At 36.0% G+C, this 13,556-nt stretch overlaps 1 protein-coding gene across 27 annotated transcripts in view; it reads right to left on the bottom strand.

Annotated features, from left to right (window-relative positions):
* The window catches only part of cdc42bpaa (CDC42 binding protein kinase alpha (DMPK-like) a), a 165,583-nt gene extending 154,846 nt beyond the window's left edge, over positions 1–10,737 (bottom strand). For all 27 annotated transcript variants that reach the window (XM_087289731.1, XM_087289736.1, XM_087289744.1 and 24 more), the window contains exon 1: positions 9,590–10,737. In XM_087289731.1, coding sequence (XP_087145857.1) covers positions 9,590–9,767 — 178 coding nt within the window. In that variant the 5' untranslated portion in view covers positions 9,768–10,737. The remainder of the gene's footprint in view (positions 1–9,589) is intronic.
* Between the last annotated feature and the right edge of the window lie 2,819 nt (positions 10,738–13,556).

Below are 13,556 nucleotides of genomic sequence, written 5' to 3'. Positions count from 1 at the left end.
GAAGATTAGCTGGTTTGTTTATTAGCTGATATACGAGCAATTTGCTGATGAATCCACTGATCTTATAAAAAAAAAAGATAAAATACATTTTGTGTTTTGTTTTTCCTCCCTGCTTTACTAAAATCATACAAACTGTGACTTCAAAACTAAAACACCAAACCATATATTTTGTATAACAGAACAGCATAAAATAGACTTTGAAAGACCAACGGTAACATTACAACATTTCCCACCTAACCTTCATAAATCAAACCATGACATAAGGTATGAAGAATGTCACAGGTACCATCTCTAAAACTGTCAACTGCCAGACACACTAAATTAAAGCATCCCATCTGAAACATGTGGTCGTCCCAGGAGCCTGACAGCAATAACACAAATCTGGCTGATGATCTGGGCATGAGTTCAAGCTTGTCCTGGCATCATCTCCAACCAACCAGTGGCTGAAAGGATCATATTAGCCTAATGAAATTAAGAGAATAGTTCACAGTTTTTCAGAATATGAGTTTTACAACTACAGAATAAATCAATTATCTGAAGAAACTACTCATTTCAACAGTGGTGGGCAAACTTTTTAGACCCGTGGGCCACATCAAATTTTGCAAACCAAGTGAAGGGCCACATCTCAAACCCTTCAAAAAAATAACCTTCATTTATAGAGGTAGTCCGCAAGGAAAATGTAATATCGGACAGAAACATGTCACATTAACACAAAACAGATTTTTTTTTTTATATTATTAAATCATATTTACACGTCAAATTAATTTGCACTGCTATTTATATTTACTTATCAATTATCATAAAACAATAAAATAATCCCTTATTAAATATAATAATGATGATAATAATAATAATAATAATAATTATAATAATAATAATAATAATAATTAAATAATTTTTACAGTGGAGAATAGAAAACATATTGTCTGATAGAAAAAAAATCTCATATTAACACATTAAAAATAATTATTAAAAATTTCTATTCAGTCAAATTTACAATAATCTAATTTGCACTGCTTTTAGAATATAGAGATCAATCATCATAAAACTTGATGAAACCACACATCTTTGATAAAAGATCTTTTTAAAGTGGATGTTTGCATGGAAAATATATTCTGTGACAAAAAATGAACACATTTAACCAGCAATTATTATATAATTTGAGTCAAATGTACAACAATCTCACTTGAGCTTTTATAAATATGCTCATATCAATCATAAAACTATGAGATAAAACGGAAGAAGAATCTTAGTCTTCGTTATTCCAAGTCATGTTATTATGAGTGTGTTAATGTGAACAATGAGCCTGGTCCCCTCTGTTTGCAAGGGTGTCAAAGTCTGGAGTCTGCTACGGCAAAAACGCGAGGCGCAGCAGGCGGTTAAAACGCAAGGCGCGCAGGGCGCATATACAGCGCGCAAAACCCTAGCAGCAGTTAGTACACCCTTCAAAAGAGGCGCCTCTTAAAGCATAGAGCATGTTCGGTGTGATCAACCTGTGATCAGGTTGCAGTCTTTAAAAACAGCAATACTTTCTTGGCGTATTAGACATAGCGCTATCTGTCCGATACTGGTGAAGAAATATTTTGTTGTCCATTCTTCCTTAAACACACGTCATTCAGAGTCAACATTTTTTTGCCTGACTCATTTAGTCATTAACGGTCGAGTGCATTTTAATATCCGAGAGTTTGTTTTAATTCTACAGGTTGCGCTAACTGTACCGCGTGCAATACTGCCATCACATGGTGTTCACTTGTAATTGCATCATTAATTTACTAATTCTGAACCAAACTGTTACTCAGAAGCAGCATTTTAAAAACTTCCTCGCGGGCCGGATGAAAGTGTTCAGCGGGCAGTATATGGCCCGCGGGCCGTAGTTTACCCACCTCTGCATTACATCAACATTTTACCTAAAGAATTGATGAAAAACAAATCTGGAAAGTAACTAAGCTTAGTGTAAACAGGGCTTAAGTCTGTATTTTTCGCAAGTGGGTTGGCGACGGGGCGGAGAATCGGCGACGCTGGCTCAGCTTCGTGTTGTTTATTGGTCATCGGAGATGGCATCATCAATCAGCCCAACCCTATTCAAACCCCGCCAAACTTTAAAGACTCGTCCCAGAAGTCAAGACTGATGGGAACAATATTTTGCTCTGTAAGTTAACTGATGCCCAGCGACACATCACACTAGGGTTGTCACGATACTGAAATTTTAAAGACATCCATTTCATGCTAACATTTAAGCGCTGTTGTGCATGTTCTGATTTGTCATTGCTTTCACGTAATCAACAGAAATGACTGTGATTGGCTGTGAAGGTCATCAGTTCACCAAACTCACCATTGTTTACAGAGTGTAACCACAGATATAAGGACACTGGAGCGTTTTAAAGTCACGATTCATCAGCAGATCGCTCGTATGTCAGCTTATAGACAAACCAGCTGATCGATGTGACATCGAAATGCTCCAGTGTCCCTTTATCTGTGCTTTTCACATTTCCGGGTTTCTCAGTAGCAGAAGTTGTCATAGTTGGGAAAACTAAGAGCGCAGTGAATAAAAGAATACAATAAACAATTTTTTACAAACTTATTTGTGCAAATAATAAAAGAAAAACACCACGATGATGTTATAAAGACTTTCAGAAAAAGTAAAAAAAAAAAATTGTGTGAGACTGATGACGGCAACCAAAGAAGAGAATAACGTCAAATTTACTGTCCTGTCCCATAGACACTGCATTAGAAACACCTCACACAAGCAGCAATTCGTTTTTTGTAATTTCTAGCAAAGATGATGTAATACATACATAAATGCATATAAATGTTCATACATTTTTTTTATGTAAATATAAAAAACTTCAGGATTTAAGATGCTAATGACCGTTAAATGCGTCCCAATAGTCTTGTGAAAAGGGACCATTGGTATCGAATTCCAGTATCGTGACAGCCCTACGTCACACAATGATGTGTCCAGTCAGTAGGCGGACAGAGGATGGTATTTAGAGTCTGTTCCAAAACATTCCTCCACATGTGCATTCACACTATTAAAGCAATCTGATTGAATGCGCTTTTCAACCACCTCTCATTGTGGTCAAAAATGGACAACCTCACAACATTTCAGACCCCCCTTACACCTGTACTTAGCATTGTCCACTTGTGATCGGATTGACGAAACTGCATCTTAATACCAGGTTAGAGCTGCACGATTCTGGCTAAAATGAGAATCGCGATTTTTTTGTTTAAAATAAAGATCACGATTCTCTCACGATTCTGTAGATGTAAAATAAAGGTTAATATGAGTCGGCTATTATTATTGTTTTTTCTCAAACAGATTGTAAAACGACTATTAATATTATGTGTAGGTCTACTGGTTTCTATAAATAATTATGTTCTACTTATAAGAATTCTGATGTTGAATTATGTTTGGGCGAGGCAATGGCGCAGTAGGTAGTGCTGTCGCCTCACAGCAAGAAGGTCGCTAGTTCGAACCTCGGCTCAGTTGGTGTTTTTGTGTGGAGTTTGCATGTTCTCCCTGCCTTCGCGTGGGTTTCCTCCGGGTGCTCCGGTTTCCCCCACAGTCCAAAGACATGTGGTACAGGTGAATCCGTAGTGTATGAGAGTGTGTGTGTGTGTGTGTGTGTGTGTGTGTGTGTGTGTGTGTGTGGATGTTTCCCAGAGATGGGCTGCGGCTGGATGGGCATCCGCTGCGTAAAAATTTGCTGGATAAGTTGGCGGTTCATTCCACTGTGGCGTCCCCGGATTAATAAATGGACTAATCCAACAAGAAAATGAATGAATGAATTATGTTTGAGATATAAGCCTATGCTTGCAATCTGTCATTGAGAACATTATTAGACCATTTAATTCACTGGTAAAATCAACATTATATAGGCTAGAGTAGCTACACTGACACTGTAAACATTTATTTTCATGCACAACTGTGTGTTCACTATGAAAGAAAAACATATCAAATGCTTGTCGCAGTCATAACTCTAAAATGCGATATCATTATTTAAATGTTGTGCACACTTACGGTTTCATTTTCACTGCTATGTGCTGTTCATACTTTGCGCACGGCTCTCAAACAATCACTCTGTGCCACAAACTGAATATTATTTACAACTTTATCAGCTGTTACTCACAGCCTATGCAGGTGTAGATGCACGTGCGTCTATCATTAAGTAGGGTGCGCGCCGGTACAGTCAGCAGCTCACGTCACGTCTGATTTCCCGGCCGCGAATAAGTCATTATATAAAGACAAAAATGACATTTTTGGGTGAATTATACCTTGTAAATACAGTATGTGACTCTTTTAGCATCATTTGGAGGTGTCCAGTATCTGTATCATCGTTCCACAGAGAAACCAAAACTAGTGTTGCACACATACAAACTGTAAACAAAGCAGTGTTAACGTACCATTTTCACAGTGCTTCTCGCTCACCACAGAGGGATTCGCTTGTGAAAATTTGTGTGATAATCTACATCGTTTGCAAATGTTTAACTAATGTGACAAAACGACAACCAGTTTCATTGTGTTCTCTCTTGATTTGCAAAGTTTCGGCAATTCAGTTTTCGTTTAAATGCTCTGATTTGTAGCTAAACAGCTCATCAGAGTGCTCTTACACCAACGACCAATCGCGATTCTACATGATGGATTGAGTAAAGACGTTTTTACATGAGGCTGATGAAAGACGACATGTGGAACACAATAATGAAACTAGCCTGACAGATGCTTGGTGATTTCTAAAAATCTAATCAAATGGATCAAACTATTAGAATTACTATATTTTACTTGTAACTAACAAAATAGTTAATAGTTGCATAAAAAAGCATGAAAATAAGCCATTAGCGACAAATTAATGACAAAGCAATAACATCATGCTAAACTTTCCCAGAAAAAGGAATAAAAACAGACAATTTTACATGGTAAAGGCAGAGAAATCTATGCGACCCTGTGTGGGAGCATTTCACACTAAATAAACAACAACAAAAAAAAAAGTGCGTTAACGGCCAAATATGCAAAAGTGATGACGGGAGCACTACGGCAATGATCCCGCACCTGAAACGCAAACATGTTGGAGTCTTTGATGAGGATGAAGGAAGCAACAGCAGGGTAAATCACTACAGAATCCTACTTTTGTTCCGTTTTGATGTGAGGAGTGTTATGTCCCTGGTGTTGGTGTTAACTCGTTATCCAGCTTAACAAGCATGACGTGAAAAAAAATCCAACTAGACTTTGGTGCGTTGGCTGGCGCTGAGCCAGAAAAAGACGCGTCATATTATCACAATTATGCAGTGTTTTTAACCACCCAATGCTTATTTTATGTTTTGGACATGTAAATACACACAAGTACTAGTAAAACAAAACATTTAGAGTTTGTAAAACACACAAGAAAGTCTATAGAAGTCCAACAATCCATTCAAATATAATTTGCTAATGTGTATTATTCACATCAGATACACATAACATAGTGAAAGTAACAATAAAGTTCAATCAAGATCCTTCATACGTCTTTTAAACAACAAAAACACTCACTTACACGTTAATGTAAATTTGAATTGCATTGCAAGACTAAAGACACGCTTTTATTCACTCGCCTTTTTTGGATTATTCATTTTTCCATCTGTTGTCATGTATAGCTACACTGCAAAAAGGCTTTTCTTACATAGTCATTTCATCTCATTTCCTGCCCAAATATCTACAAATCTTAAATTAAGATTACTAGACATGAAAAATGGCATGAGAAATTAAATGATCCTTAAAACTTCTGTTTGAGATCATATCTCATTAAGATTATTTATCATATCCCATTGGCAAATAATTTTGCTTGTTTTAAGCAAACAATCATTTCTTATGCTATTTCATGTGTCTAGTATGTATCTTGATTAAGATTTTAGAAATTTGGATTGGATAGGCCAAAACTACCAGGTTTGTTTTTTTATTTAATTATTATTATTATTATTATTATTATTATTAAAACAGCTTAGGGATGTTCAAGGACAACATGTTTGTGCACTTTCTAAAGAGCTCTGTTTTTTAATAAAGGGTTAGAAATTAATGCTTTTGTTGTTGTTTTTTTAATCTGATTCATCGATTAATCGAAAAAAATTGCCAGATTAGTCGATTATTAAAATAATCAGTAGTTGCAGCCTTATATTACTCTAAAAAAATCTAATGGTTGTTAGACTTTCATTATCTTGTGTAGTCAATATGCTGTTTGTGGTGTGTGCATGCCGTTGCATGCAATATTTGTATAATTATAACTACTTTACAAGGATAATGGGGGTTGCGAGTCACTGGCATTAATATTTTGGGGGTTATAGGCATGTGATTTGTCTGGGAACCTTTGTTGTAGAGTGTTTATTATTCTCAAGCTGGTCCACACTTGCTCAGTCTATACTGTGTGCATGATGACTTCTGTTTCCAAGGAAGGAATGTTTACAATTCAGATCATTCAGGCTAGCTGCAAGTCACGCCACAAAATAAACAAACAAACGGCACACTATGTTCATTCACGCTAGAATGTAATGTAGCGCTCCATTCACTTCCTGCTTAACTCAGAAACGTAACAAGTTTAAAGTCATTTTCATTAGTTAAGCTGGGTCAGGAGGCCCGTGACTAAACCCATTCTGACAATTTACCCACCACACTGTGTATGTTTAGCCACACTTAACTCACATGACTGCACCCTCACAATACTTCCCAAGAGTTATTATTAAAGCATTTACAACTTTAACCCCCACAAACATCCACGTCATGTTGAAGAAATGCTTTGTATATAACACAAAAAGAGGAGAATTCATATTTCATATGATCAGCAGTGTTATTCATATAGAAAATGACACCATATGGCCCAGAGGTCTTTTTTCCCGCCTTATTCATGCACTAGTCTTTCCTATAGGGAACCGGTTTGATCAATTACCAAGACTGAATAATGCAATCTTCATTGTCAGAACACTCTGCCATAGAGCTGATTTCTTTTCAACAAACACTTTAAGACATAAAACACACCCATCTCTAGTATTAAACTAAAATCATTTGACACTAAACAAGTAAAAGTCCAATAAAGTGTTGTACTCTTCAATTGTGTGCTCTATGATATACAGCTCAGCCTGCCGGTATGATGGCTCAGAATTTAACAGCATGTTGCTACTTGACTTTTCCAGGGCTGCACACACACACGCACACACACACACACACACACACCTATGATTTAGGCCTGCCAAATATGGCTTAAATATGTTTTCTGCATGAACTTCCTTATTTATAGGGGAGCAATTCCGTGCAAATGTAAACCTTGTCATGAAAAAAATTACGTTTTCACTAAAATACGTAAACCGTTTCTGGGTTTTTTGGATGAGCAAGTATTTTACAGTACTTTAGAAATACTCAACAATGCATTGGTCAATGTTTTCAAACTATATTTGATTTACCAAAGTCAGACAAGTGGCAATTTCAAATCCGTCACATCCATAGCGACATTTTTTCCTCATAAATGTGAAAATATTAAATAAAATAAACACAATCATTGTTGTTTTATAAAGAGCCAACTCTTATCCTTTTGCTTATTATTGTTTCTTTTGGATTGTGCAGTTTAATTCACAGAATTTCTACAAAGTATGTGGTGGACTGTAAACCCGCAGACTTTTTTTTGGTCACATCCATAACGCATGTTTATTTTCCTCATTTAAAGTACAAAACATGTCTACAGATTGACATTTTTCTGGTCCCTTAACTCTGTGGTCAGTTGTTCTGGAAAATATAAACTGATGTTTCAATATAATGTTAACATATACTTTCTATGTGAATTTATGTTTTGAGTTTTTTTACTTCAAATGTCACATCCATAATGCTGGAATTACTCAGGGGCTTTAATATCTAATCAACTACACTAAAGCAAATTGAATCTATGAATGCAATGACTTAGGATGCTTCAAACATAAATAACATGCATTTACAGTTTTTCTCCATTGGTTTGACTCTTTTCTTGAAAGAGAAATTAGATTCTCAAAATTCTAAGATCATTTGGCAAAACAGTGTTACAGTTTAGCACAACACTATTGACCTTATTCTAAAATGCGGAAGTGCGACTGTTTTCGCGATTGTCTTAGAACTTCCGATTCAGTCGCCTATGGGAGAAATGACTAGGACTAATAAACGGCAGAAAACGGTCAAACTACTTGCTCTACAAACAAATGTTTGCATGACTATACAGACCAAGTAGAATAATATAATAAGAAAATATCAAATTGCAACATCAAGCAGCGTAAAGAGCAGTTTTTAACGTCAACAAATGAATGGAAGTGAATGAGACCGGAAGTCTCAAGCCAAAAAGATTCAAATGGCAGCGCCCGCTCGTCGGCGGAGAATAAGGTGAATAGCTCACTTGCAAAAGCGCATACCCTTCCCAAAACAGTTCACTCATACCAAAACTAAATTTCCTTCTCATTTAAACAGTCAGTGCCCCCAAAATGCTTTGTCCCTTTAGTATTGTGTAAGCACTGCGAGTCAAAATGTTTAGATGTTTTGTCATTATGGCAAAGGACCACTAAAATATCCCTCATGTCCACCTTACAGTCTTAGCCCAGTCCTTCATTGACAACGGTTCCTGTACTGTTTTTGTCTAGCTAACAGAAAACAATTGTGTAGAAAACTGAAAACAAGAAATAGGACTTGATGGTAAGAGTAGTCTCCAAGGTTTGACGTCACACATTGCACTCATGCTGCCAAGGAAATGGTAACTCCTTTTTATTTAATGATCAATCACACACAAAGTACTTTCCATATATCAGAGCAAAAAGAATAAATAGCTGTAATAAATTCACCTACTGTATGGTGAATTCACCATATATATATACTGTATTCACCTACTGCAAGGATTCACCTACTGTATAGTATTCATGATATTATGGTCTTGACTAATTTTGACAATTGAACAGGCTATTGTGCATGTAATGACATTTACTATGAAACGAAGCTGACAATTTTTAGAGAGAACAACCATTAGACTGAAAATTGACAATCAGTTTAGATCAACAAGATCTATTCACTTGGAAAGTGTGCTAAATGTAGGCTATCTGTACTTAACCATTTGCAAAGATGTACTTAAGACATTTGCAATTTGGTTGAATGAATGAGAAATTCAATTCTGTTGTGAACAATTGGCAAGTAATTTAAAGGTTTGTCCTTGTTGTTTTGAGAATGTAATTTCTGTTTCAAGAAATGAACCAAACCAATGGAGAAAAACTGTAATATAAAAACAAGTGAATTGCATTGGAATATTGGAGGTTTAGCATGGAATGCATTGCTTCAAAATAGTGTGCTTGACATTTTGCCATGGTTGATATAAGACAGGGGTGCCCAAACTCAATCCAGGAAGGCCGGTGTCCTGCATATTTTAGTTCCAGCCCTAATTAAACACATCAGAACCAGCTAATCATGCTGTTTCTAGCTATACTAGAAACTTCCAGACAGGTTTGCTGAAAGAAGTTGGAGCTAAACCATGTAGGACACAGGCCCTCCAGGACCGAGTTTGGGCACCCCTAATATAAGACATACATTGATTTTAAGATATATGCACATTTAAAACAGCATACTCACCCCATTCCAAAAACTCAGCAACATTTTTCTCTCTTCTCAGTGGGGAGTTGGTGCACTCATCATAAATGCAGATGAGAACATCCAGAAGACTTTCCACACTAAAACACTGTCCATTAGCCTGGACAGGACCATCCAGGATCAGTTTTTCCAGCTTTTTCAAACGCACTTCCCCAGACATGGTTCAAAACTAGTGCCAGTCCAAAAATGTAGTGTACTATTCTTTAAAAAATAGATGTGAATACTCTTTGAAGGGGTCTGCAGAGGACTATAAACATAACCCTCCCATCATCACAGTAAAATGCAGTCTCAAGACTGCAGTCAAGTAAATATTTGTAATTTCATACACAAATAAAACTTCTCACTAACATTAACGTTACATTTTCTAATGTACTCAGTGAAAGATCAACATACCAGCCAATAAATGGGAAAATTGCAAATTAAGTCATTTATCCTAAAAAGTTCTCGCACTTTTGGGTGAAAATGTAAATGATATCTTGCCTTCCGTAAATATAAATGTACAGATATTTAAGTGCCTTTATCTAGCCACTCGAGCTAACGCGCTAACAACATTCTCTCGACACAATGCATCTGAAGTGTTTTTCTCAAATATAAACACAAAAAATCGTGTATTTATAATAACACACGCGAGTGCCAAACCATGTCAAGTATTTCAACTTTGAAATGCCTTCAGTTTGTTCAACTTTAACTGGTTAAAATTACTGGTGCTAATGATCCAGCTAATAAAGACGTTCGGCTAGCAGGCTAACGATTTTAGCTCGTCCTCAAAGAGAATTCACACCATTACCATCGGAAATAACATGACACGCCCCCAAGTGTGATATTTGTAGGATATCTGTGTGGAAGAGGTGGATAAAATACGTTAATATCCTCGAAAAGTGAGTTTAGCGAAGTTCTCCAAAGGCACCGATTGAGTGTGGCTTAGTTTTCCACAGTCTTTTCCCCATGTATAATTCCTCAAAAAGTATGTCCTGCCCACGGGATGAAGTCCGTCAGAGGATGAAGAAGATGATGGGGTGAAGATGAAGAGGAGGATGGAGGTGTGGATGAGGGGTGACGGGGTGATTCCCTCTCATCTGCCCGCCGCAACTGAGTCTGTTTCAGCTTTCAGGAATGACGAGGAGAAACATGGCGACTGGACACACGCGCACACACACATACGCACACGCGCACGCACACACACATACGCACAGTCTATGAACATAAACATATTCACACAGACAAAATGCATACACACAAGCAGTTTCTCAAACACAGTAAATAAATTATATATCTAAATAAGAAACAAAAATACACACAAACAAACACGCATATATAAACACATGGAGACAGTTGGACACACTTTAAAAATACCCAAAATACAGACACTAATGTAAACACGTTCACTTAGAAACATAAATATGCACGCACAAGTACACACTGTAGGCCTATATGTAGACAAATCTGCATAAACACACAGGTCTTTAACAGCTGTTTTGCTGAAGCAGGGAATGTACGGATGGGGGTGGGGTGGGGTGTGTGGGGTGGACAGGAGGGGGTGGAGAAGACTGTATAGGTCACATGTGTTCACACTTTCAGTTTGAGAGTTTTTTGTGTTATTAATATAATATAATAACATATAATAACAATAATAATATTATTTATCTATCTATCTATCTATCTATCTATCTATCTATCTATCTATCTATCTATCTATCTATCTATCTATCTATCTATCTATCTATCTATCTATCTATCTATCTATCTATCTATCTATCTATACAATTTATGAAATAATCCATCCATCCACCCATCCATCTATCTATCAATAATAATAAATCTTTAATAAATGAAATTATCTATCCATCCATCCATCCATCCATCCATCCATCTATAATAATGTATCTATCTATCTATCTATCTATCTATCTATCTATCTATCTATCTATCTATCTATCTATCTATCTATCTATCTATTTATCTATCTATCTATCTATCTATCTATCTATCTATCTATCTATCTATCTATCTATCTATCTATCTATCTATCTATCTATCTATCTATCTATCTATCTGTCTGTCTGTCTGTCTGTCTGTCATAATATATCTCTAATATATCTAATAATCTTTCTATCTATCCATCCATTCATCCAACTATCTGTCTGTCTATAATAATAGAATCTATCCGTCCATTCATCCAAAATTACAAAAATTTTAAAGGACCTTTAAAAGTGACTTTATCATAGCGCTTTACTTAGAAATCAAAACAACATACGATACAAGATACAAACAGATAATAGAAGACAGATTAATTAAAAGTGATCCCATAAACAAGAAGGTTTTAAGTCAAAATGTTAAAAAAATAGCAAGTGACTTTTCCTTCCTAATGTCAACTGAAGGAATAATACCAAAAAGCGAGTTTTAGGATCAACTATCAGACCATACTGAAAAGATCATAATGTTTAGTAGTCATGAAGGGTGTTAAAGGATCAGCAAGATATATAAGCTTTATAAGTTAGTAATACAATTTTTAAATCTCTGTGATACTTCACAAGCAGCCAGTGCAACTTCTCCAATGTTGGTAATATGCTCATCCTCTCCCCATTTACAGTTTTTATTAGTCAGTTTGGTGCATTTCTCACACTATTTACATTTGCACAACAGTTCATGTATTTCTCAAAACAATTAGTCATTTGTGTACATCCTAGTAGCAGCTTCTCATTCCTTCCAACACATTGCAAATGCTTTTGGCCAAGCAAAAATTGCTTTCATACAACTCTCTGCTATCTTATAACATTATCATCTGCTTATGTCATGTCAGTCGAAATTAACTAAACCTGTAAACCTGTGCTGAATAGTCATCCCATATAAAATTAATATTCCTCATTTCATTACTTGAGTCATTACATACAAAAATGTTGAACTAGTTGTCAAAATCTGTCAAGCTAATTTTATAAAACATTTAAACCTGAAAATCTCTTCTAAATTGAACAATTTGATGAATGAATTACAGTCCTGTGTGTGTAGTAGGCTCAGTTCCAATATGTACTGCAATATTGTTTACAGTTGTGCCCAGCTCTATACACAGGACGTTTATGTCTGTTGTAAATAAGGGTGAGTTTATTCTTTTGCACAATGCTGTGAATACATTAGAATGGCAAAGAGCATATGCAGTAAAAATGTGAAACATACATATTCAGTGTCTTGTACTCAGATACCTCACTAAATGCAGTGATGTCTAACTTTACTGTAGTTTTCAAATGGCTGTGCAAATAGTATATGGTGCTGTCTTGAGCATTTTCAGGAAGTGTCACCAAAATCTGACTTTTTTTTAATGGAATAAATGTACAGAGTAAACCGTCATAATGAAAACAGGACAAAGCCATTTGACTATCTTGTTCAAACAATGGTGTCAGGACTTTTCATCATGATGACACTGACATTTTCATTGACATCACTACTTTCTTTTGAGTAATGAGCTACCCATTTTGAGCTTGTGATGCACTTTTGCAGGTTATTAACTAGATTTTGCAGTTTGTACTAATTGTTTTGAGAAATGCATTAACTGTTGTGCAAATGTAAATAGTGTTGTGATAAATGCACCAAAGCGACAAACTGTAAAATTGTAGCTGCTGAATTCTGCAGATATTGCAATCCTTTAGAGATCATATGGAGACACCAGCAAGGAGAGCACTGCAATAGTCAATTCCTAAAATAAACTAAAGAAGTAATCAAACTTTTATCAACAGAAAAGAGCAACAAGGGTCAGACAAGTGCAACATTCCTAAGATGAAAGAACGATGTCTTAACAGTGTTCTGTATGAAAGGCTTAAATGATAGGGTGTCATCAAAGATAGCACCAAGATTTTTTAAGCTACTTTGGATCACAAGGTTGACACCATCAATTGTCAGATTTACAGATGCTGCTTTACGCAATTGGTGGCCTTACAGCTGTTTAAACAAAGAAAAA

The sequence above is a fragment of the Danio rerio genome, chromosome 17 (genome assembly GCF_052040795.2).
Source record: "Danio rerio strain M-AB ecotype USA chromosome 17, GRCz13ab, whole genome shotgun sequence".
NCBI classification, from domain to species: domain Eukaryota; kingdom Metazoa; phylum Chordata; class Actinopteri; order Cypriniformes; family Danionidae; genus Danio; species Danio rerio.
The sequence above is the reverse complement of the archived record's forward strand: the minus strand, read 5'-3'. Positions and strand labels throughout refer to the sequence as shown.